Source organism: Gallinula chloropus (assembly GCF_964237585.1).
Source record: "Gallinula chloropus genome assembly, chromosome: Z".
NCBI lineage: Eukaryota > Metazoa > Chordata > Aves > Gruiformes > Rallidae > Gallinula > Gallinula chloropus.
Genome location: NC_140089.1, coordinates 85,906,613 through 85,932,732, shown reverse-complemented (window position 1 = coordinate 85,932,732; position 26,120 = coordinate 85,906,613). Strand labels below are relative to the sequence as shown.

Below are 26,120 nucleotides of genomic sequence, written 5' to 3'. Positions count from 1 at the left end.
AAACACAGCAAAACTACCAGGTACTTTTACTTCTTTCTGGAATTTTCTTCTGTCCCTGACAAAACTCACGTTACTCTGTAAATCAAGGGGATTTAAATTACCGTGTGGTATTTGTTTGTGCAAGGAACTGCTACTGCACAATTACAGCCATTGTATCTTGCATTCTCTGAATTGTTGCTGTGAACTGTGCGGGCAGCCAGCTCTGTGTGCAGCCGTGTTTTTAGAGGAATTCCTGCATCCAAGGACAATAGGAGGAAAGAGACAGCTTCTCAGCAACTCTGACTTCCAGCACAGCCTGCATAATGTTACCAGGAGCTTAGGGAACCTGGGTAGAGCGTAGTGTTGCCTTATGCCTAGGAACACACGCGTGCAATGAACGTCCCCCGAAACAGAGATGCACCTGACCCTCAGTGAAAAAAACCCAAACATTCAGGTTTTCCCATAGAAAGTACATTTCAAAGCATTAGTTCAAAAGAAAACATATCCCTCAGATTCAAATATTCATTTTGCAATTCAATTTTCAGATTTGTCTCCTGGGGACAGAGAAAGCCAGCGATACTATCACATTAACTGTATATTTTTTCATTTTACATGATGCAGGATAGAGAGGCAGTAAAAGGAGATATTAAAGGGTTCCTATTGTTTGGGTTTGTTGTTTTTTTTCCTCTTTTTTTCTCTAAGGTTCATCCAACTGGACTAAGCTGTACTAACAAGCGCTCACCCTGCTAGATAATTCTCAATACTTGAAATTCCTGTGACATTCCCTAACCTCTCTGCTCCTCTTGAGCCTTCACTGCTCTCACTCAGGACTGCTCAAATGCAGTTTGTTAGGTGTTCTGGGGGAGAAGAGAGACCCAGGTAAGTCAGTAACAAGGTGCACGTTTATTGCTGTGCATGAAAAGGAATGAAGAAAGTACTCTTACCTTTCTGATGAGTGCAAAGGTAGCTGTTGCTTTGCTGGCTAGGACAGGAGGAAAGCAGGGCTAGGAAAGTGGGAAAAAGAATATGCCCCACCAGCTTATATAGGCTAGCATGGCTCCCGTCCTGATATTACTAATTAGTTTGTTTCTCCTCCCACTTGGTGAGCTCCAAGCAAATGTTAAGAAGGTTCCCTCTTGAATTCTCCACCTTTCCTCTTGCTCTGTCCTTGGTGTCTTGCCAGAAGCCTATCCAAATGTCCTCTTCCCTGCTGATTTTCCCCCCCCTTTTGATTTGTTTTTTTAACTAACTCTCCTTTAACTCTGTCCTTTCTCCTCCTCCACCATTTACAAGGACTGAAGGCTTCAAAGTGGATTCTCAGTATACCAGTGCTTGACCTCTCCAGCGTTATCCCAGACAGCTCAGCACCCTTCCATCTCAAAACACTAAACCAGGATCATGCATTGCAATGTGCTGCCTTCAGCAGCCTGTTGAGTTTTCTTGTTTCTGGGCAGTTTTTGGAGGCACTATTCTGTTAACACACTGGAGTGAAGGAGCTGGTGACTTTCCATTGTTTCATTCATTTTTATTGGTTATTTGAGAAATTCAAGGGGTGTTTTTCCTTCCTCTCTCTTTAACCTGGCCTCCCTGACTTGCTGGAGGAATCTGGTGAATCAGAAGTGTGGCATATTTGAGAGGTTTATAAGGCTGTGAAATCGCTGTGAGAGTCAGGAGAGGGAAGTCTTGAGAGAACAAATTATAGGAGAAAGGGCAGAGAAAAAGCTGATGAACTTAAGGAAACCGCTAGGTTAACGTAAACCACAGTTTAATTCACTTTAGGACCTTTTTAGAGTGATGCTTTAGAGAAGCAACCCTGCCCCTTCACGTGAGTGCTGGAGCAAACAGTTTGCTGTTGAACCAGACCTCATCTAACTGTGTGGCTTTGCATCCTCCAGCCCTGAGGAAAAAGGCTCGGCATCTAAGTGAGTTAGAGTGATGTTATTCTCACTGTTTTCATTCCCAGGGCACCTCTCTTTTGATGGAGAGATGTTTTTAACAGGAGAATGGGTTTATTCTCCTCCCCCCCCACTCCTTTGGAGTAGGGTATTTGATAGAAGTTGTGGCTTAGCATCCCTGCATGAGCAAGGCTTCCTCTAATCGAACAGGCACTGGCTGTTATGAGTGAGCCAGACACTGCCACCCACAAACTTTGCACCTAGTAGTACATGTTACACGAAATTTTGGAGGGGAAGCTACTTCATTCCATCTCAGTACATCTTTTTTTTAGTCTTTACTGTTAATTTCTCCTTGGGCTGCCTTTGCTTTCTCACTGGTAAAATGAATCCTTGCATCTCAAATGAAGATAAATGCACTGGGTAATTTGGATGGGGAATCTTCACAGGGAACCTAGTTGGATTAGATGAGAGTTTAGCCTTCACATCTCTCATGTTTCAGGGATGCTCAGGACTGGCTTTAAACCAGGGCACCTTTTCCACTCTCTGCAAAAGGAATGCAGGGCACAGGGCAGGCAGGATTTGCTGTCAGGCTGTGCTGCTTCCACCTGCTGGGTGGATCTTTCCTCCAGGAAAACAGATTCATGACCACTCTATCCAGTTCTGGTGCTTTAAAGACATTGTTGGCAGGTTGGAGGGGATTCACAAAAAAAAAGAAAAAAAGCCAGTGGATTGCAGGTCTGTGATGGATGTCTTGGAGCGATGGTTGGTTTAGATTATCAAAGAGCTGGTTAATAAGTAACAGGTTCACAATCTGCTGATGCCTACGTGGGAATGAGGGCCCTGGCAGCAGCCTGCTCTGTGAACTAGAGGCAGGAGTGATGTTCTTCTCTGCCATGTGACAGGTTCACTGCATCATAGGTGTAGCCAGCTATGGGGAGGGTTTAACTACTGCATCAGTTGCCTTAGAAAATTGCCTTGGGAATCTCTGAATTTCCAACAGTTACCTTCCAAAAAAAAAGGTCAGGGCCAGATCCCAGATCTGGTGCTAGAATCAGGTGCAGGAATACCTGCCTGGGCTGTGTGCCTTAGCTGGACAAAGTACTCCTGATGCTGTATAGGACAGGTGGGAACAGCAGAACATCTCCCAGGTATGAGTTGGTCCTTGCCAAGTCCGGTACCCACCATCAGCCTCCCGTGCTGAGCACTCCTGTCTTGTGGGCTTTGGGTTTCCAGGTGGGAAGACTGAAACAGCAGGAGCCATTCCTCATCACAAGGATCAGGATGGGCCTCTTATGTAGCTGTCAGGAACCATTTGCCTGGGAGTGGGTCACCAGCTCTAGGTGAGCTCTAAGTAATCAAGTAATGCCCTGCAAACCCAGCATGCAGGTGACAGAGGAGATCAGCAAGTTACCTCTTCATTTTAGGCATGTGTGGAAACCACTTAGTGCTGAGGACAAGGCAACTGGGACCTAAGTGTGTGCAACCAAGTGTCTGGGACCTAAGTCCTCTGTGTTTTAGGAGGGCTGAATCTGTGGCTTAACTCATCGTTCTGCTGGTGTGATCTGCGGGAAGGTGGTTCTGGTAACACCCCTTGGACTGAGTCCAGCAGTTGGCTTGGTGAGAAGAGGGGGTGGTGGTGGGATCCCAACTGGATTTGTTACTTGTCCCAGAGAAATGCCTGAGTGATCCCCGACGGTGTTGGCTTGCTGAACAAGAGCTATCTCGCTGCATTAGCTGGGTACAGTGCTTGAACTTGTGGGCTCTGCCAGGAAAGACTCTTACAGCCCTAATCCAGCTTCATGCACCCTATTTCCATGCCTCTCTCAAGGCTCACTGGCCTTCAAGAAGTGCATTGAAAACCACTTGGTAGCAGATTGGCATTATACTGCTGTTTTTGGCTGTGGTCCTGGCTCAGGTTGTGCTGAAGGGATTAGGTCTGTGCAAGGAGCTGCATCAGCTCTAGGGCTCAAACAGGTGCTTTAACTCCCATGGATGATGCTCTGCAGGTCGCTAAAGCTGAAGTTCTGGTCTGTCTTTGCTAGGTTGGGCTGCAGATGTGTGAAACCAAGCCAGTGTTTGTGGGTTTCTTGTCTTCTCTCCTCTCATTGATGGGGAAATCACTCCCAGGAGCTGTGCTTCTGTGACAGGGCACCACTGAGAAGAGTCTGGCTCTGCCTTCTGTGCTGTCCTCACCAATAACTTGTACACCCTGTTAAGATACCCTCGAGCCTTCACTTGTTCCAGTTGTCTCAGTCTCTCCTCATATCACAGGTGCTTTCATCCTTTATCATTTTTATGCCCTCATTTCCCCTGTACTCGGGAGCCCGAAACTGGACGCAGTATCCCAGATGGGTCTCACCAGTACGTACTAAAGGGAAAGGAAATAAAGGATTGCCTCCCTTGACCTGCTGGCAATGTTCCTCTTGGTGCAGCCTAGGAGGGTGTTGGCCTTCTTTGCTGAGAGGGCACATTGCTGTATCATGGTCAACTTGGTGTCCACCAGGACCCCCAGGGCCTTTTCTGCCAAACTCTTCCAGGTTGGTGTCTCTCAGCATTTACTGGTGCATAAAATCGTTGCTCCCCAACTGTAGGAACTTGCATTTCTCCTTGTTGAACTTCGTAACGTTCCTGACAGCCCATTTTCCCAGCCTGTTGAGGATGGCAGCCTGACCCTCCATCATATCAACCACTCCTCCCAATTTGGTATCTTCACCAAATTTTCTGAGGGTGCACTCTACCCAGATCATTAATTAAGTTGTTTAAAAGATTTTGGTCCCAGTATATGTTACCGTTAGGTAATAACCATGAGTGGCAGACCTCTGGCTGGACTTCAAGCCACCTTTGATTCGCCTCAACTCATGCAGCTTATACTTTACTAACTTATCTGTGAAAATGTTACAGGAGACAGTGTCAAAACCAAACGGTGCTCCAAAACTTCTCCAGTGAGGTAAGACCATAGGGTAAGGGACCTCTGTCATTTGGTGCAAGCTCCTGTTGTAAAGGCTGATTATGACTGAATATACCATTTCACTTCCAGGATTTTTCCCAGTCTGTGGTTTCCCTGGAGGCTCGTGGAGAGGCAGCAATGGAAATAGAGATGTAATGGGAGGGGAAGATAACCGCATGGTATATTGAGGGAGAGTGATGCTCAGCTCATGTGCTGGCTGAGGTGACAGCCCCTCTGGCCAGGTGAGGACTGAGCTGTCCCAAAAGCAGGGTGCCAGGAGGAGCAACATCTGCATGTCTGTGCCTATTCAAATCCATGTCCATGTTGCTTTCTGCTGTTTTGTTTTTATGAGAAAATTCAGAGCAGAAAAATCTCTCTCAGCACAGACCGCCAAGGGGGTTGTCACAATCTTGCACTTGTTTGCTGAGGGGAAGTAGTTTTGAGTTTATATGGAATGGACCAAAAGCCCAGCTGGTGTCTGTAGCAGCTTCTGTCCCTTCATTTCATCCTATAAAACGTCTCTAGAGGAAGATGCTCTTTGTCGTTCCTCTGTGTGACTGACAGCTGGATGGCATTTCCTCTACCTAGTGAGGAGGAGAATAGCAGTCCAGCTCTGGTGTCCAGCTCCCTCTCGTGGTGTGTGTCCTGCACAGCCACATGCCCCGGTTCGGAAATTAGATAAAGATATTCAGATGCTGATTTTTAGAGGGCTCATAAACAGCAATTCCCTGACCCTGACACAGTCAAAACTCCCCGTGCTCTGAGCTTGTCTACAGCCCCTGTTGCTGCTACTTTACACTTCCAAAATAAACAGTTCACCCTAATGTACACATGTTGCTTCCCCTCCTTTGTCCACCTACTCTGGAGACCCACTGACCTTTCTCTCCAGCCTGACCCACTCCCAGGACTCATCTTCTCACTTCACACAACTGAATGCAAAGTTGCTCTCTGGAAACCCGCTGGGATCAGAGTGGGGCAGGAGTTTGTGAAAAGTGGGTTGTAAGTAGTTTATGGCTGGGCCAGGGTGTGAAAAAGCTCTACTCTGTCATGGGAATTGGGCACAAACTTTGGACAGAATTTCAGGCTCTTCCTGTAAGGTGATGCTCTGAATACCAAACTGTTGGGAAATAAAGAACTCGTCTCTTTTAGCTGCAGATTTTTCAAGATATTTGTTTAGAATGCTGCTTTTAGCTGGAATAAAGAAATACTTGGAAGTGAGGTAGTTAACCAAGGCAATGTATGCCAAGGACTGTGCTGGTGATTCACTATGACAATGAGTTGTCACCTGGCACTGTTCCATTCACTAGTGCTGGTCATGGTGTCCAGCACAGGAAATGTCTCTGAGGCCCCGAGAAAGACCAGGTAATGATATCACTCATGAAATCCAATGAAATGCAGGTCAAAGAGAAGATAAATGCATTCATCTGTTTGGGTCCCCTTTTTTGGATCTGTGTTCCCTGCCCTTTGGACCACACTATCACTTTTCTTATCAAAAATGGCCATTTCTCTTGGCTGGCCTGCATGCCTGTGGAAATGAGATTGAATCTTAAGTACCTGTGGGACCTCCACTGGAAATTGTTCTTTTCACTGTCATGATCTTAGCTCTGATTCCTTACTATGTCCAGCTGGCTCAGAAGATAACATACATTTTGGCTGGAAGGCACTGGCCTCTCATATGGTCATCTTCAGGTTCAGACATCTTCAGACCCTCTCCTCTCAGGATCAGCTGTATTGAAACACCCTGAAACACTAGAGGGTTTTGCGAGCCCAAAGTTAACCGTATCACTGTATTTCAGGGCTGGAGAGGAAATTGCAACTCAAACAATTCTAAATTTAATCTTCAAACCCCTCTTCTGTTCTTCTGGCTCCTTGGAAAACCCCAAAGCTCGTTTTTCAGACCTACCTCAAGACAGCAGGATCCCCATAAGGACGTCAAAGCTGGCCAAACTCGTCTCATTTTTATGACACGAGGCAAGATGTTTTCTGCTGCTTCATCCACTTCAGAGTCAGAGCACTTAACTTCCCTGCATCTGATCTCAGTGAGGTAAAGTTTTACAACCTTTTCCTTTCCTTTGCCCTGATGGTGGGGGCATGACTCTCACCCAGGGCTTACCTGCTTTCAAGGAAAAGGTTCTCACAAACCTGTATGTTGTAGAAATGAGTGTTGGCCCTTAGCAAAGAGCAGATTTCTATCTTTCCAGCAAGAAACTCTCTAAGCATACAAACCCCAGTGATCGCTATTTTCTTGCTGAGTAGTTCTTAATAGGAGTGGAAGGTTCTGGTCACAGCATGGATTGCAGCTCTGATTGACTAGAGAAAGAGGAGTGGTACTGTCCAGAAGTGAACCAGCAGACAAGAGGAAGGGCTGAAAATTAACGATCAGTGCAACGGATAGAGGCAGAGTTACGCTGGCTGCAGATGCTGATATAAGAAGTACTACAGAGCAGCATTCTTATGCACAGACACAAGCAGACATAAATCCATTTGCAGTAAAGATGCATGTTTTGTAATAGGAAAAAAAAAAAGCAAAGTCATATCTGTTAGACAGCTCAATTTCTGGGAACGGAAAGTGCCCTAAATGGGATTTAATTTACACAAGTGAAATAAAGTCCCTCAGCTACAGTAAGAAACCATTGCTGGCTGATAGTTTGTCATCATCTTTGCTGTTCTGGTTTTCCCTGCAGCTGGGAAGTCACTGCCTGGCTTCTGGCTGAGTGGTTTTGCAGAGCAGAGATCCGTGGATGACAGAGCAATGGACCTGTCAACACTTAGTTAAAAGGAGGGAAGTGCGGAGAAGTGGGATCAGGTACCAGCTGGGGTACCCTGGAGTGAAGGGGAAAGGACTCCAGATCACCCTAGTTGCACAGAGCAGGGATGTCAGTGCTGGGATGTGCTAGGCAGCCCACACCCCTGTGCACTCCAGGTGGGTGAGGCAGTGGGATGTTTTTGGAAGGGCTCCCACATGTATTTGGTCCTTCAGCACTGCTGTGCAGAGTGAAGTGGCCCATCTTGGGAGCATGGATTTGGGTCTACCTCAGCTCTCTCTGTAAAGGATTCTTCCAGGAGAAGGATGTGAGGATGCAGATTCATGACAGCTTAAGGCTGCTAAATGCACTGATGTAATTGAGTGCGCTCAGGAGCTGCTGAGTTTTAGTCAGAGGTGCCCAAACTTATTCCCAGGGAAAATGTGGTGTCAGAAAACTTTGCTTCCCACAGAGCTGTCCCTGGTCTTCCTATCCCCCCACTGGGATGTGTGAATTCCAGCTGTGGTAACAGCTGCAGGAGTTCGTTAAAGACCCCCTGAGAACTGTAAAATCAATTGCAGTCCAGGGTTTGTTTCCTGTTTGAACTCCTTCCATCTTCCAAATTAAAGCACACCCTTTCTGTTGAAGGGGGAGTGAGGGGACAGTGCTTGGTGAGCAGATCCCACCCTTGGAGCAGAGGGGTTTCTGTAGCCCTGGCAAACGTGATCTGCACAACCCCAGGTCTGTCTGCAGTGCTGGGGGATGCGTCTGTCACTGCAGACTGGAGATATCTGGCATGGACAAAGCACAGAGCAGCTTCCCAGCAGCTGGAAATTTTAGGGGCTTATCTTATTTGGACATGTTGTAAACTTGTGAGGTTTTCAGCTTGCAGTGAGGCCCCACGTCGCTGCAGTACCTCCTGGAGCATAAAGCCCCTACTGGTGTTTCCTCACGGCTGCCAGGGTGCTGGTGGGCTCCATGCACAGGCTGCCTTGGAGTTGGGGAGGTGGGAGGGGATGTTTGCCCTCCCTGTCTGACAGCTTTACACCCCTGTTTGCAGAGAGACACTGGTCTGCAGTTGCAGGTTTGGGAAGAAGAGGTGTTGGCATTGCAGCAGGGCTGAAAAAAATGACAATCTTTGTTTTAAGCTCACAGCAGAATTGAATGGAGCAGGCAGAGAAAAGCCCAGGCTCTGCTGCAGAGCATCTCTGGCAGCTTGAGAGTGGAAGTGAGCAAACCAACCTGCTCTGGCAGCAGTTATTTAACCCATCATGATTTGCCTGTCCCTTCCTAAACAGCCCTGTAAGCAGGTTTTCCAGCCCTACTGCTTTTGGTGTCCTCCACCTCCTAGAGTGGACTCCCTCTGCACTGCTGTTTCTGTCTGCTCTGGATACCAGTACTAAGTGAAGGGGTTGTTTGGTTTCAATAAAAGTCATCAGATGAAGGAATTCACAGAATGTTAGGAGTTGGGAAGGACCTTGAAAGCTCATCTACTCCAACCCCCCTGCCAGAGCAGGATCACCCAGACTAAATCACACAGGAATATGTCCAGGCAGGGTTTGAATGTCTCCAGAGAAGGAGACTTCACAGCCTCTCTGGGCAGCCTGTCCCAGGGCTCTGTCACCCTCACAGGGAAAAAGTTCCTCCTGACATTCACATGGAACTTCCTCTGCTCCAACTTGCACCTGTTGCCCCTTGTGCTATCACTGGACATCACTGAGAAGAGCCTGGCTCCATCCTCCTGACTCTCACCCTTTACATATTTATAGACATTAATAAGGTCACCCCTCAGTCTCCTCTCCTCCAAGCTAAAGAGGCCCATCTCCCTCAGCCTGTCCTCATAAGGAAGGTGTTCCACCCCCTTCATCATCTTGGTGGACCTGCACTGGGCTCTTTCAAGGAGTTCCATGTCATTCTTGAACTGAGGGGTCCAGAACTCGATACAATATTCCAGGTGTGGTCTCACCAGGGAAGAGTAGAGGTGGAGAAGGATCTCTCTTGACCTACTAACCACACCTTTCTAATACACTCCAGGGTGCCATTGGCCTTCTTAGCCATGAGGGCACATTGCTGGCTCATGGTCATCCTGCTGTGTGCCAGAACCACCAGCTCCCTGTCACCTACACTGCTCCAAAATCGGAGAATTGGGTGGTAAACATCATGCTCCAGCAACCAGGATGCTCCAGTGTGGATGGCAGCATGGCTCTGACCTTGCCACAAGTAACGTCTGCTGAGAAGGCAAATCCCTCCCTCCAGACTCCCCCAGTGCAGCTCTGCCAGTTGTTCATGAACAGTGATTAACGGGTAAGTCATCCTGGAGCCACCACAGTCCCGAGCCAGGACATTGAAAGCCCTTGGTTCAGCTTTTTCTCTAAGAGGTTCTGTGATTAATCTTGATCAAGAGAATCTCCCGTGTCTGTGTGAGAGGAGCTGAGAGCATCCTCTGAAAGAGCAGAGTTTTTGTTTTGTTTTGTTTTGTTTTGTTTTTAAGAGGGTGAGGAACAAATGGAAAAATGACATTTGGAGCAATAAGGAAAGCATTTTTCCTGGAGCCACACAGTGTATGTACTGTTTGTGCATCAGACTCCAGTTACGTTGGACCAGATGGTCGTTGTTCACTGGGGAGACCTCTCAGAATTCCTTCGAGTTACTTCAACTCCTCTCATTTCCCACTGCTGTTCAGATTTTGAAGGCAAATTTTCAGGAGGTGTTTTGTTGCTTGTTTATTTGTTTTTTAATATATGCAACTGTTGATTTGTTCAGGAGTATTTATTTCATGTTCTCTCTGCAGGTGAGCCGGGTGGAGTGACTGCTCCTACTGTAGAAGGGGATTCGGGGAGTTTGTCTACATTAGATTTCTGTGAACTCTCTGAAATTGTTAGTCCCATTGATAACTACAGTTTCCTTCTCTTAATGTGAATTTTCTACGGAACTCAACAGGCAGCTGGCTGCTGGGACCACCATTGGTAATTTCTGTGAGTGCTTTTTCTGTGTACTGTTCCCTTCCAGTAGACACTTGATTTGTCTTGGCTGTTTTCAAGAATTATTATTAGCAGTGCCTATAGTTACTCAAATCTTTTGATTAGCTAGAGACTTAATAAAGCTGTTTATAGCCTATTTTTTATGGATGACTTCAACTCCAGAAATTGCTTTGCTAATTGATTTCAGGATGGATTTGCTGGTGGCTGAGGAATTAATGCCTGCAATGCCTCTTACATGGCAAATTATTTCCAATAGCCTTATTGTACTTGGACTTCACTTTTATTTTTAAGAAAAAATTATGCTTTACATAAATAACCACAGTTGAGGGTTTTTTTTTTTTTTAATATGACTCTAGCATTGTTTTAGCTGACTCTATTATATAGAGAGACATGGATTTGATGGATGTAGCACTCTGTGGAGAAGGAGTTGCCTGGATGGTCCAAACTCAAAGAACAGTGGTCAACAGCTCAATTTCCAAGTGTAGACCAGTGACAAGTGGGTGGTCAGTACTGGGACTGGCACCATTCAACATCTTTGTTGGAAATGTGGACAGTGGGACTGAGTGCACCCTCAGCAAGCTTGACTGACAGCACCAAGCTATGTGGTGAGGTCAACATGCTGGAGGGAAGGGATGCCATGCAAAGAGACCTGGACAGGGTGGAGAGGTGGGTCCACGGGCACTGCATGAAGTTCAACAAGGCCAAGTGCAAGGTCCTGCACAAGGGTTGTGGCAATCCCAAGCGCAAGCACAGGCTGGATAGGGAATGGATTGAGAGCAGCTCTGAGGAGGGCTTGGAAGTGTTCAGAGGGTAGCCTGAGGTCTAAAATGGGACAGAGGTGTAATGTAGATGTTCAGGTCTGAGAGGTAGGACAGGTTATCATGGCTAAAAAGCTTGCTGGAACCCTAAATTTTCAATAACGGTGTGATTTTGGCTACAGAAATTTGTGTTTACCTGTATATGTGAAGCTGTCCTGCCTGTTGGAGTCACAAATCTGTTGTCATGCAGAAAGGGGAGGAAGTAGGACCCAGATTTTACCAGAGTCCCTGTAATGGCCTCACCTTCAACAAGCATCTCAGGCTGACTTCCACCTTGGCTGCTACTTCTAGGGGACATGTAGAGGGGCTGGCTGTTGCTGGTGTTGCTTCAAAGGCACAGTCCAGTGAGAAGCACCCAGGCTCACCTTTTGTAAATCAGTCCAAGTGCTGTGGTCTCCTTACCCGCTCAGAGACCATCAAATGAATCTGCAAAGCAGCCCCACATCAAGAGGAAGAAAAAGACAGCATCTAATCTGAACATTTGTGGTTGCATCATCCCTTTCACTGCAAATCTTCAAGTCCTTTGGGTCTGTGATATTAAAGTGACCATATGATGAAGCAACTTATGAATGATGAAGCCTTTTGGTCAGGCTGGTTTTGTGGAGGTTTTGGAAACTGTTCCCAAGAAAAGTGCTCTCTAGAGCCCTTCCCTGTTGTGAAGACTTAGAGGAGTCTTCACAATGTCCTTCTCACAGCTTATGCTTGTCAGAAACCAGCCCCTGCGGAGGACATCTGCAAGAAGGTCCTCAGCTTAGGGATCTGGTTTAGGATAGGATGGGAATGGTTGGACTCGATGATCTTCAAAGGTCTCTTCCAACCTTGTGATTCTGTGATTCCCATGACTACTCTGATGATGCCTCTTGTGGCTTCTCCAGAACAGGAGAGACACTGAAGACGCATGTGAAGATCCCAACCTGTCACCCAACAAACACCAAGGGGATCTGATGGCTTGTTTATGGCTCACAGTTTAATGCAAGGCAACTGGACACCGAGGAAAAGGAGAGAGAGGGCTGCAGCAAGTGCCACCAGCTACATGAAGTTCCCCCCTCTCCCACTGGATGTGTGCAGGGATGCAGACTTGCTACCCTCCATTCAACAAGAGACAGAGATCTTATGCTTGTAAGACAGAAAATTACACAAGGAAAAGGAAAATGTTTGATCACTGCTGGCTAGTCACTTTTCTAGTCTGATTAAAGCATATATATTCACACCTTCATTATCTGGGAACTTAATGAGGAGTCAGAAGACGGCACCAAAAATAGCCTGCGATCTGTAAGAATATTTACCTGTGCAAGTTGTAGCTGTTAAGTGGGATTAAGAGGGTTAGACATTGACAGGACACAAGAAAGAAAGAGATCAGTCTGTTTATTCCACTTTCAAATACACACGTTCTTAATTTGAATTGCAGCTCTTGACGTAGTTCTTACATTATTTATTGTTATTAGATACCGATGCCTTCTCAGCATATTTATTTAGTTAAATTATATGTCTGAAATTAAATACAGCCTCTTGTCAGCTTTAATGTTCTTCTGCCTACTCTTATAATTATTATTGATAAGAGGTGACTTTCAAGTTAACAGCATGTGGATTGATAAGGCAGCCATTAATCTGTTACCTGAGTGCTTTTTGGAAAGTTTAGCTCAAGGGCAAACTGTGCTTCCCAGCCCGCAGCCACTGAGGAAGGGGGTGTTTGTGGCTGCTGTGTGCTTGGCTGAAGAAACAAACAGCCAAGAACTGTGCATTTGTGGGCAAATGAAATCAGTAAGTGTGGTGGTTTTTGGGGGTGCAAAGGGGGGTGCCTCCCGTGTTTATTTTTGAGTCACCAGAGGGCTTCTGCTCCTTTCTTTTCTGCTCTTCTCTCTTGCTTTCCGACGCTCTTCTCTTTGTTCTCAGGTAGCAGATGCGGTTGGCTTCTGGGTAGGTGACTTTGCAGAGGGGGATTTTGTAGATGGCTGGGTTCTCTGAGTTTATCAGCAAAAAGAGAAGTGCAGAGAAGCAGAAAGGCCAGGTGCAGAGTGGCAGCCCAAGCTGGGAGGGGAAAGATAACTGCGTTTTGGTACCTCTTTTCGTGGGTTTCCTCTGCTTACTTCTGCCCATTGCAAAATTCTTGCACTTGAGAAGCTGTGAGAGCCTGTGCTTTCCCTGAGGATGGTGTGATGCAGGGCATACTTCCCTGAACCTCCCCATGCAGGATCCCCCATTCAGATACAGAGGAGCATGCCCAGATGCAGGTGGCTATGTGGCGGGGGCTAAAGGTGGGCTAGGTTCCTGCTGGAGATCTGGGGAGCTCCTCTGCTACCAAACGTCAATTGATCTGCTCACACAGAGGTATCTAGATCATCTGAAATGTGTGGGGCTATATAAGGCATCCCACACTGGAAACCCCACCTTGGAGATGCAGCCATTGGCCAGAAGAGCACTTGGAACGAATATTGAATTGACTGAATCAGGCTCCAGAGCTCTGATGGTTGCAATGGAAGCCCAGACACCCAGCTCACACATAGGGTTTTAAATTCTCTAACAAATGAGCTGACTCCTACCCTTACTGTCCCACAAAGTCCTGTACTGAGAGTACTATTCTGTTCACACATATTCACTCTCTCCAGTGCCCAGGTGTTAGTGGCATTGCATCCAGCCCCCAGTTCCTCTCTGTGACCTCACCCTTTGGCCTGAATTGGTGGCTGCCAAAAAAAAAATCACCAGGGGAAAAAGTAGATGTTCTTTTTTTTTTCTCACACATCCCCAAAGCACATGTGCATAACAGAGCAACCCATCTGCAGGGACTGACTCTATGCCAGTTGAGTACATTTAATGCATGAAGCTGCTGGTTCTACTTTTGTTTTTCTTTTAAGTTACTAGATAGAATTTATTAAAATATGGGTTTTGCTTTAATCTCTCTGACCTTACAGTAGAAACAAAGCTTGGCATTTCTGGATTCACCTCTTGCCTTCAATTGTCAAGATACAGCAATTTTATATCTGAGAGAATAGGCTCCCCCCTCCCTCTCCAACAAACACCCTCCTTTTTATTTCTCATACCTGGATTAAACTTAAACAAATCTGTGTGTAGAGTGGGAGGAAGACTTCAGAGAAAGTGGGGAAAAATTTGGACCCTTAAGAATTGTTTGAGAATACTGTCTGCAACTAAGCCTTGCATGTGAAACCTTTTGTGATTGCTGGCAGTCATGTTTACACGTGGCATCCCACAGTGGATAACATGCTCCAAAGGTCTTGGAAAAAAACCTTTCTGTGAGCTGCTGTGTCTGCAAGTGCACAATTTAACTGGTGGGGAATCTTTAAAAGACCTGCCACTGGATGCAGCACACTCGTTTCAGTGCTGTCAAAACTGAACACAGAGAATTTTAATTTCCTTAACAATGTATCATAACAACCCAAAATACAGTTCAAACAAACAAACAAAAAAACTCCCCATAAAACACCCCGATGCCCCACCAACTTACCACAGATAGGATATTAGCAAGAGCTGCTCCAGAGTAGGCACAAAACAATGCTAAGAAGAGAAGACCAACGACAGCTCAAGATTGGGAAAGTATTGTTCATCTCTTCAAAAAAAACCAACCCACCACCCCAAACCAAACCAAACCAAATCCCACCCCAGAAATAGTGATACTGTCCAAATTCACATGAAAATTATCCTCCCATCTACCTGATGTGAAGGTTAATGTTAGCATTGAACAGTTTAAATGTCCCGAGGCTGCATCTGGCTGTATGGACTAGGTCTGGTCCTACCTATGCTGTAGAGATGGATGATAAATTAAGAACATGGTTTGTGGTTTTTTTTTTTCAGAAGCATGTGAGTGTGGTATTTCTTTTGTCTTTAGTTTCTTTTTAATTGGCACAACTTGACTTGTGTGCAGTGGGGCATTGCAGAAATTCCCCACCAGTTTGGGAACGCAGCGATTCTTTGCCCTGTGGCTTCAAACCACACACAGTTAGCAGTGTCCTTGTTAGGCCTCCTTGTCCCAGGATGTCCCAGGATGTCCGAGACAACAAAGTGGGAGGTAAGCTCAGGCACCCAAAGACAAAGTCAAGGAGGGGAAAGCTACTGAGAAGTTCAGAAACTATGCTTAGGACAGAAAACAGCTGAAATGCAAATGATTAGGAGGAGTGGCTGACATGCTGGAAGGCTGCGTTGCCAACCAGTGTCATCTGGACAGGCTGGAAGGATGGGCAGAGAGTCATCTTATGAAATTCAGTATGGGTGAGTGTTGGGTCCTGCACCTTGGGAGGAATAACCCCAGGCACCAGTACCGGTTAGGGGTGACCTGCTGGGAAGCTGCTCTGTAGAGAAAGACCTGTGAGTCCTGGTGAACCAGAGGTTGACCATGAGCCAGCAATGTGCTCTCATGGTCAGGAAACCCAATGGCATCCTGGGGTGTATCAAAAAAAGTGTGGCCGGAAGGTTGAGGGAGGTTCTTCTCCCCCTCTAGTCTGCACTGATCAGGCCTCATCTGGAATATTGTGAGCAGTGCCAGACTTCTGGGGCCAAGAAGGACAGGGAGCTACTGGAGAGGGTACACAAAAGGGCTATGGAGATGCGGAGGGTGCTAGGAATATCTATCTGATGAGTGGAGGCTGCAGGACTTGGTACTTTTTAGACTAAGGAAGAGAAGACTGAGAGGAGATTTTATCAGTGCTTATAAATACTTGAGGGGTGGTGTCAGGAGGGTGGGTCAGTGGTGGCCAGTGGCAGGAGAAGAAGCGATGGGCACAAACTGGAATATAGGAAGTTCTACCTAAACATGAGGAGGAACTTCTTTCCTGTGAGGGTGGCAGAGCCCTGGGACAGGCAGCCCAGAGTGACTGTGGAGTTTCCACCTCTGGAGACATTCAGACCCTGCCTGGATGCTGCCCTGTGTGGCCTGCTCAAGGTGATCCCACTCTGGCAGGGATATTGGACTAGATGATCTCCAGAGATCCCTTCCTGTGATTCTGTGACTCTGTGATTTGAATCTGGATGGATCTTGACAGGAATTTCTTAAATGGGTAATTTTCATTCTTAAACTCTTCCCATAATCCCTGATTTTGGCTGCAGTTGATGATGGGGTCTTTGGGTAGATGGATTTCAAACTGACCTTGTGCAAGAGCTCTCTTCATGTGACACACTTCCTCTAATGATACATGTAGTTATGAAAAGGCAGCCTCTATGAATCTGTGGAGTTACTGATTGGTTAAAGAGTGGTAGTTAACTCAAAGCCTGTACTCCTCATGGACTGCTTGGCAGCATAAATTTTTCTCTTCCCTTTATGTAAAAGATACATACCACAGGCAAGGGACAGCAAATGAGTCTGCCAGGTCAGGGCATAGAACATGCCCCCAATTGCAATGCAAGCGAGGGCGGAGTTGTAGTTGTGCAAGCCGAGGTAGATGCTGTCAAATGGTGATGCAATGCTCAGTGCTGCAAGGCAAAAGGCAAGACCATGAGGTCAGGTAAGAGAGGTATCTGCAGGAGGACCTATCACTTGCTGGAAATCCATTGTGTCGTGGTTTTACCCCAGCTGAGAGCTGAGATCCACACAGCTGCCTGCTCCCCAAAGGAAAAGAGGAGGGGGAGAAGAGGGGTGGGGGGGTGGGGGCGGGAGAGGCAAGGGAAGGGAAAACAAAGGGGCAAATAACAACCCCGAAACCAAGAAACCAAAAGCCTGTGGGTTGGGATAAGGATAGTTTACTAAAACAGCAGAAAGATAAAATATAACAATGCTGACAGGACTTTAGAGCAAAAAAATCTATGAAACTGTTGATACCCAATGCAGTTTCTCACCGAACCCACAGCTCAGGCTGTGCCACCCAGAGCTGTCCTGGAACCCAACCGTCCGCCAAAAACTGCGCGTCCTGGAGCTGCCCCCTCCTCCTACCACCAGCCCCCCTTTATACTGGACAGGACGTAATTGGCATGGAATACTCTCTTTGGCCAGTTTGGGTCACATGTCCTGGCTTTGCCCCTCCTTTTTCATGAATAGAGAAATATGAAGAGCTGAGAAAATCCTTGACTGCTTGACCACAACTGAAAACATCAGGGTGTTATCAGCACTGCTTTCATTTTAACTCCCAAACACAGCATTCCAGCTGCTGCTACAAAAGAAGTTAACTCCATCCTGACTGAAACCAGGACAATTGTCTCTTCTCATGACATCTTGGAAAGTTCAACTGTGTCCACACTTGCATAACATGCACATGCAGAAAAAGAATGAAAACAAAAGATGGGCATTATGTTTGACTTCTGATAATGTGCAAGGGGTTGGAATTTGGCCCAGTCTCAATGGTTTCTTTCAGGCAAAACTTTCTGCATGAGCACTATGTTGTAGTTGTTCCCCCAGATGACTAAAAGGAGGATCCCACCAGAATGTAGGAGGACTTTCACTCACAGGTGTCCTCCTTGCAGAAGCCTGTGTTCACATATGCTGTTTAAACTTCATACATCCCTTGATCTTGAATATCAGAAGCATGTATGAGTGTCTTATGTGGGAACAAACAGGGCTTTCCATCTTGGCCTAGTGAGCTTTCCTAGATCTGGTCTAGTTACTAGATGTGGTCATTCTATCATTGCCGTGGAAATTCCCCACTGGCTTGGGAGCTGATGGTCTGCTCCAAACCTAACTTCATGGGTACTTCTGTAGGATTTCTCAGAGGCCTCAGGACTAACAGTGAAAAGAAGAGCACAACACACAGTGCACAGGCCACCTTCATGTCAGTCTTAAGATTAATACATTACCTGCTATGATGTCCTCATTTGTCTTCTGTTTCATTGCTATGCTTATCCCCAGATAATTTTCCCTGACCTTTCTCTTCTAGATTAAATATCAAACCTGTAAAAAACTTGCCAAGCACTCTTAATCATACAAATGGTGGGTAGTTTTGTTTAAAAACACAAGTATAAGGCAGCTCACATCTTGTACAAAGTGTTTCAGAGCACATAGGACCTATTGTTGCATGACTCTGCCTTTTCCAAGGTCTCAGATGATTCTTATTCCATCATATTTTTTATTACAATCAGAAACATAAATTGCATTAAACTTGTCTAACTTTAAGAAGTTAGAAGATTGTCAGAAAATTGTTTCTCTGGTTAGTGGGGAGACAGGCCATTGTGAGTGGTATCCATTTAGCTGTTTTTACAGATCTGCAGCTGTATAGGATAAACTAGGATATAACAACCTTCACCCTGGGACAAATAACCCCAGGTGCCGGTACAGGTTAGGGTTTGGCCTGCTGGGGCTGGGAAGCTGCTCTGTGGAGAAGGACCTGTGAATCCTGATGGACAACAAGCTCTCCATGACCAGCAGTGTGAAAAAAAGGCCAGTGGTGTCCTGGGGTACATTAAGAAGATTGTGGCCAGCAGGTTGTGGTAGATTCTCCTCCCTCTCTACTCCGCTCTGGTAAGGCCACGTCTGGAGTTTTGTGTCCAGTTCTGGGTTCCCCAAGTCAAGAAAGACAGGGAACTACTGGAGAGAGTCCAACAGAGGACTAGGAGAATGCAGCATGAGAGTCCAACAGAGGACTATGAGAATGCAGCATCTCTCGTATGAGGCTGAAAGAGCTGGAACTGTTTAGTCTGGAGAAGACTGAGGGGGAAACTCATCAATACTTAACAATACCTAAAGGGTGGATGTCCAGAGGACGGGGCCAAACTCTTTTTAGTGGCGGCCAGTGACAAGACAAGGGTCAATGGGCACAAACTAGAACACAAGAAGTTCTCTCTTAACATGAAGAAAAACTTCCTCACTCTTTGACAGAGCACTGGGACAGGCTGCTCAGAGAGATGGTGGAGTTGGTGGAGTCTCCTTCTCTAGGGACATTGAAAACCCACCTGGATATGTGCATCCTGTTCTAGGGGAAGCTGCTTTATCGGGGTGTGTGTGGGGGGTGTTGGATGAAGTATGTCCAGAGTTCCCTTCCAACCTCTACTGTTCTGTGATTCTGTGACCTGTATCCCAAAAGTCTGTTTATTTTTAGTGACTGATCAGCTCTGAGGTAGACAACTGCATGAGGTGGTAGTTTAAAATGCTTGTGGCAGCAAGAGATCAATTTGAAACTATTCCTCTAGCTAGATTTCTTTGCCATCATCTCCATGGGATTCATCACATCTGATGGCAGGAGAGTTAAGCTAAGTGGAACAAACCACCTGCCTGAGTTACAAATCTAATAAAAATTTCAAAACTTAAAGAAAATCTGCTTCTGTTCTTGCCTTCACCATGTTGAGTGACCTTCAGTGAGACCTACCAAATTTAGATACATTTTCAAAAATGGGAGTGTTGTTGAGGTGCATACAAGCCCACATGACTCTAAAGTCTGGACAGAGATGTTTAATGACTAGTGTCAAGATAGTCTAATTAAAAAATTACTTCGTGATATCTTGCTTACCTGAAAACATCCCCACTGTTGATCCAATTGCTGCATGTAAACATATAAGTGGGGAGGAGATAAGTAAAGCAACAAGGAAGATGCCTCCAGTCCAGGGGTTTTCACAACCATACACTTGACCCACACCAACTGGGATGGACTGCAAGAGCTGCATCAGCCAGTAGAAAAAAGAGATGTTATGGTATCTTAGTACCCAAAAGGTGACAACACTTATTTTGTCCAAGATATTGGTCAAAAAGGAAGGAAGCAACCCTAGATCTGTGTGAGCCTCATGGGTGAATGTCATCACTCGTGACCTTCAAACCAGAATTAGTTCACTGTTTGATTTGAATTTCATCAGCTCAAGATGGACTCTTATTTTTGGGGGGGATGGTAATATGGTGGATGGGTGTGTGGTTTTGTTTTTTTTTGGTGGGGGATTGTGACTTTAGTGAGGAAGAAAAATGGTGACCTTTCTGGTGTGGTGGGCCTGGATTATTATATGTTGTTCAGCTTGGAGATGAGAAGACTCTGGGGGAACCTTATAGCAGCCTTCCAGTACCTGATAGGTGCCTGTTAGAAAGCTGGGGAAGAGCTGTTCACAAGGGCATGTAGCAATAGGAAGAGGGGTGGTGGTTTTAAATTAGTAAAGGGGATATTTAGGTTGGATATTAGGAAAAAGTTCTTCACTCTGAGGGTGGTGGATCACTGGAACAGGTTGTACAGAGGGGTAGTGGGGACCCATCCCTGGAGAATTCAAGATCGGGCTTGACGGGGCTCTGAGCAACCTGATATAGTGAAGATGTCCCTGCTCACTCCATGGGCGTTGAACTGGATGACCTCTAAAGGTCCCTTCCAACCTAATTCATTCTGTGAATGTATATGAAGCATACTTGTTACACCTGTGCTGCTTTGGAAAGGTGATCCTCCAGAGCTAGAGCTAAACCTGAGAGAACTGGGTGTAAATGAGTTCCTCTCCCTTCACTACCCTGGTGTTTCTTCTGTCTTTCCATATTGTCATTGACTGTCTTGCTGATGTCACAAGCAAGTGATATCACCTGGACAGTGGGAGTGTATATCCAGATGTACTTCTGTATTGGCAGCACTGAAGACTTCTGGGGGAGTCCAGATTTAGATGAAGTGAGAGATTCAGCAGCTCTTTTCCCTCAGGCTCTATCAGTCTTTCTGTCAGATCAGCTAGGACTTTCCCTGGGGCTTTTATTGCACTGTCCTCTGCAGACTGAACCAAGCCATGCACTTCTGTGAATGCCTGTTGGTTGTACATGTCATACAGGCTCTCTGACACACGTGAAATTGTTATTCCAGGCTGGATGCCTTCACACTCCCTGATTTAATGACAAACATGAACTGGTTGGAGTGAAGCTTACCAGGGGTGCATTGATTGCAGACCACGTGATGTTGGGCACTGAGGTGACAGGCTTGATGCGGGTTGTCGGGAAGAAGGGGTTGTAGTGTCCTGTGGCTGCCAAGTACAAAGTCACCGCAATATTGAAGGGCAGAGTGAAAACTGGAAGGTCCCATTTACTGAAGATGGATCCCAAAGCGCTGGACAGGACTGGGCTGAGAACAGAAGGAGAAGAGAAACAAATACAGCTGGTCATGACGATTATAGTGGTGGATCAGCCTACCACTTCAGTCATAAACACATGAAAGCCAATGCCGTTCCTTTTAGAAACATCAGGTTGTGGTGCTTCTAAACATCACTTTTACACCTTTAATATACTAGTGCCTTCAGTCTATTAGTCTGCATCAGACAAATAGTTGCAGAATGCTGTACAACAACTATCACATCCATTCACTCCACTCCTTCTCCTGAGGACAGCTGGATAATGTGTGAGCCCTCTGCTAGCTATGCTGAGCTCAGGTACACAGTGAAGAAATGCATCCAGTACAGCCTTTAGTCACAGATGGGGACAGGTTCACTAGCTTCTTGTGCAGTACAAAGATCTAACAGGAAGCAGAAAAGCAAAGTTTGGAAATGCCACATGAAGAACAGTAGAGAATGCTTCAGATGCTCTAAAAAAGCTGCTTTCTTGAGGAAGCAAGAGAAATGTTGACATGACCTAATTTGTCCATTTGTCTTTTTTTTTTTCTCTGTTTGGTTATTTGTTTTTTGTTTCTGTTTATTTTGTTTTAGGGGTTTGGTTCTAGAAGAAAAATAAAGCAGCAGAGGTGATCAAAGAGGGTGGAAACATTTTGATGTAAGAAAGATGTAAAATATTTACCGTGCTAGACTGCTTTGGGGAGGAGTCCTTAGGACAGATGGAGGCTGACAAAGTGTAAGAAAACAACTCCACTGTAACCCACCTGTGAAATGTGTTGTGCCAGTCATGACCCAGACCTGATGTTCCTGCACATGTCAGTGATACTGATGCTGCTTCTGTGATCTGCCCAGCTACCAACCGAAATCATACAGCATTTTCTGAAAACTGAGCTTCCTTCTTCAGAAACATGACTGACTGTATTTAGCACATAAAATATTTGGGGTGACCCTCAAAATATTTAGAGACTGAACACTAAAAAGTATGCAAAGCCTGAGATACCATGACTTTTTCCAAACTTCTTCTCTGTAGAACACGGGATATAAAGTTCACCAGGAAACCAGGGTATAAATTTCACATGATCTTCTTTCCTCAGGATGTTTCCAGGCTGTCTCATTTCCACTCAAAGTGGATGTCCTGCATAATTGCTTTTCTGGTAACGTAATGTCAACATAATATCTGTTTTTACGGAAGAGAGTGAAAAGCCAGGTCCTTAATAGCAGTGGTATGCGTTCTGGTGCTTTGAGCTGAGCTTTCTTAATATGAGTGAGCTGAGCAACTCTTACAGTCAGCCTCCAAGTAGCAGTGGACACTGCACACCTTAAAAAAAATTCAGGTTAAAGACTTGAATTTCTCAAGATGCTGCATTTGAGTCCTGGAAGATTAATTCTTAGCCATTTAGCTGGTTCTAATAAAGAAGCCAAACACACCCAAACTGTTTGGCATTTCAAAAGCAACATCTTGTGTCCTGTTGTGTAGATACTATCAGTGCTAAAAATGCTTTGTTCTTCCTGTATATAATCTCAGATGAAACCTATTCTTACATAATAGATTTGGTTCCCAGAGTGGGATACAGGTTTCCTCGCTTGTAGCTGTAGGAGAAAAATCAGCACTTCAGTGAAAGCAGTGTCCTAATTTCTGTGCTGAAGCGCAAAGCTTCTGCCACTTATACATCTTGTCAGGAAGAAAGGAAACAATTAAAGAAATGCTCACTTCTAAAACTGAGATTCTAAGTATCGGTTGAAAAAAAAAATCACTGAAATGTCTAATTTGAAGATCTTTTGGCTCTGCCCTTGAGTCTTTGTGAACTAAAAGAATGAAGAAAAGTTTTTAACAAAAAGGCCTCAAGGAGTTCTGGCAGGCAAGAGAAACTAAACGTTCTTGCTCACATGTTCTGGGTTTTGAGAAGTTTGTTGTAAAATGACCTTTGCTGAGAGTGACTGAAGAAATGAAATATGAAAAAAAGAATCTGATTTTATAAGCAGCGAAATGCAGTGACTTGAATCTTACTGCTAACAGTGATTAAAAGGTGACTCTTGAATTAATTTCAGTTAAGGCCGTTAAATGGATCGTGCTGCTCGTGTCTGTACTTAGAAGTGGTAAGGATGGTTTCTGGTGATCGGAGCTACTTGGGGGAATTAATTTTTCTCATGACTGGTTGAGTCCCTGAGGAGGGGAAGACTGGATTGAACCCACAGGATAGCAGAAGATGAGGAAGAATTGTTGTGTTGTTGGACATGGTGACATCCATCTTGAGTGTGTTCTGCTGATGAGGGCTGTTTGCAGAGCACTGGAGCAGGGATGTCTTTCCATGTGCTATAATCAGTATTCTCTGTGCAATCCACCTCCAACCAACATGCCTCACAAGCTCCCTGCATCAGTGAAAGCCTCTTTCCAGTGCCACCGTGACTGGAAATGTTGGTGTAGAGGGGACTTCCAACATGTTTAAGCTGTGCAGAGCAGGACATCTCGTTCTCTCAAAATTGTCCCTAGGAGGAGGAGTGACACTTACCAAGCCATGGATACGACTGCCACAGGAGGAAGAAGCCACCAGTAGTAGTCCCCTTCGTCAGAGTAGACAGCCATGAGCAGTCCCACCAAGATCCCATTATATCCATGCAGACCAGCTGCAATGACTGATCTGTGTTGGAAAGATACACTTTTGAGGTAGCAAGCAGTGCAGAAGGTGGCCTGTCACAGGGCCCACTAAAACACAACTTAATGCTGTCCTGCTCCGAGTGGAGGTAATAAAGGGGAAGGATAAAAGAAGTGGTCTTGCATTGCAAGAGCATGGGGAAAGCAGGAGTTTGGAGACTATCAAATGATGATCCAGGGTGCTCCACACAACCCAAAGGACCTTCATGACTGTAACAATGGCTACCAGAGAGATAAGCGACTGCTCTCACAGACAGCCAATTCTGAGGACAGGTGAGCTCTTCCTGGACCACAGCTCTGTCCTCACCTGCTTCCAAACCATCTGTAAGGACAACTGGTCTGCTGGCTCTAAGATACTCAAATGAGGGGTTATAACCCATCATAGGGAGATACCATAACAATTAATTTTCATTAAGTGCCCGGATGTGAGGTGCCACCTACCTGTCCTGACTGAGGGCCAGCGCAGTTAACGTCGACACTGTTGTTCCAGTACATCCTGTGAGCATCAACCAGGGGCTCTGGACAAAGATCCCCACTAAAATGATCAGTCCACTGAGAGGGTTGTTGACAAACATCACCTGAGAGGTCCCTCGCAAGATCCAGTCCACCAGCTGGACCATAAGGGGCTTATCTGGAGGAGATCAAGTAGAAAAGCTGAAGATCAGGCATCGTTTCAGGAGGGGGTCTCAAAGCACACTCATCTCCAAAGCTGTTTTCTGGCCACAGAAGACAGGCAATCTATGAAGAAGACTGTAGAAAACCCTCTCTGATTAATTGCTGTCTGAGCCCTGGAAAAGCTAATTGCAATGGACTAGGCACTGCTATGAAGTTCGTGGGGGGATTGATAAACAAAGTGGTTTATTTATGGTGGTCAAAGAATTGTCTTTCTTGCATGGTAGATTGCTTAAGATTCTGTTATAAATTTAATAAGGAGACAGTCCCTTTTTGGTGCGTAATTCAGAAGTGAAGAGGGACTTAGGTTAAGACTGGAACCAGTCTCTGTGTGGATAGGGATGAAAGGAAAAGGATGTGGATAGGGATGAAAAGGAAGCACTTTTGCTGTTTTTAGGACGCAGAAAATGTAGGTATATAGGGTCAGACTGTCAAAATCTGTCTGAAAGAACCTAAATTAAGAGAATATTTATTGTAGATCGGGCTGTACTCAGGGGAAAGAGACATTTCCAAAGGACAAAGAGCTGTTGCTCTTCAGAGAAGACTACTGAACCCAGGCAGAACAAATGAGCATCAAGCTCAGATACTTTGGGTGAGCAAAGGGGAGAGGTGAGGTGTATGTGGAGTGGAAGGCAGCCTGTCTGAAGGCATCTATGTACAGTGCTGCTAATGAACTCCACAGGCAGAAGAAGAAGGTCTTGTGGCACTGCAATAACGTTCTGCTGCTGGCTCTTCCACTGCACATAGACTGCCATGCTTCTGGGAAAGGTCTTGTTGTTTCCGTACTGCTGCACGTTATTAAATGTGATGCAAGGAGAATAGATGTGAAGGAGGGGCTGATTGCATGTACAATATGTTCATGTGATATGTATGTGCAGTTGTCATCTTCTTAAATATTTATAATTAATTAATTTATTTTAGATTGGCAAGTAGACACGGGATAAAGTGCCAGGCTACTTTTTGAATCTCAGCAATGACTTATGCCTATAAACTCTCCTCTCCCTCCTTCCCTCCCTCCCTGTGCTGTAATTGCATTCAAGTCTCAACTTTTGCTTTCTAACAAGAGTTGTTTACATAGAAGATCTCTGAAGGGCCGAGTACCACTCTGCATCTCTTCAGCATCCCTGGGAGAGCCCTCCCAAGGGTCTGGAGTGCAAGTTGAGGGATGACTTTGCAAGCATCCCTCAGGCTGTGCATTGCTGGGAAGTCAGCCAGTTACAAACCAGGAACAATGAGTTTCTTTAGAGAAAAATATTCAGGCCTTTCTGGAATAATTATTGCTAATATTTGGTCTTGAGCTATGAAATAAATCAACAATGCTCCGTGCTTTGGACACAGGTATTAACTATAAGTATTCAAATATAAACACTGGGCAGCAGCCAAAGGTTTTCAGGACATGTAGTAAGAAAGGCTGTCTACCAGTGATGGACCACTAAAGAGAAACCAGCAGGAGATGATTCCCTGTGGCTGGGGACCACACTGCCAGCTTGCTGAACTCCATGCCTGGAGG

General features: G+C 45.6%; 1 protein-coding gene across 1 annotated transcript in view; it reads right to left on the bottom strand.

Annotated features, from left to right (window-relative positions):
* Positions 1-23,884, bottom strand: part of LOC311203785 (urea transporter 2-like) — a 35,578-nt gene extending 11,694 nt beyond the window's left edge. The window contains exons 1-6 of the mRNA XM_084278542.1: positions 23,796-23,884; positions 21,110-21,302; positions 19,743-19,890; positions 16,648-16,782; positions 14,825-14,874; positions 13,143-13,392 (exon numbers count right to left, since the gene is read on the bottom strand). Coding sequence (XP_084134668.1) covers positions 13,143-13,392; positions 14,825-14,874; positions 16,648-16,782; positions 19,743-19,890; positions 21,110-21,302; positions 23,796-23,869 — 850 coding nt within the window. The 5' untranslated portion in view covers positions 23,870-23,884. The remainder of the gene's footprint in view (positions 1-13,142; positions 13,393-14,824; positions 14,875-16,647; positions 16,783-19,742; positions 19,891-21,109; positions 21,303-23,795) is intronic.
* Between the last annotated feature and the right edge of the window lie 2,236 nt (positions 23,885-26,120).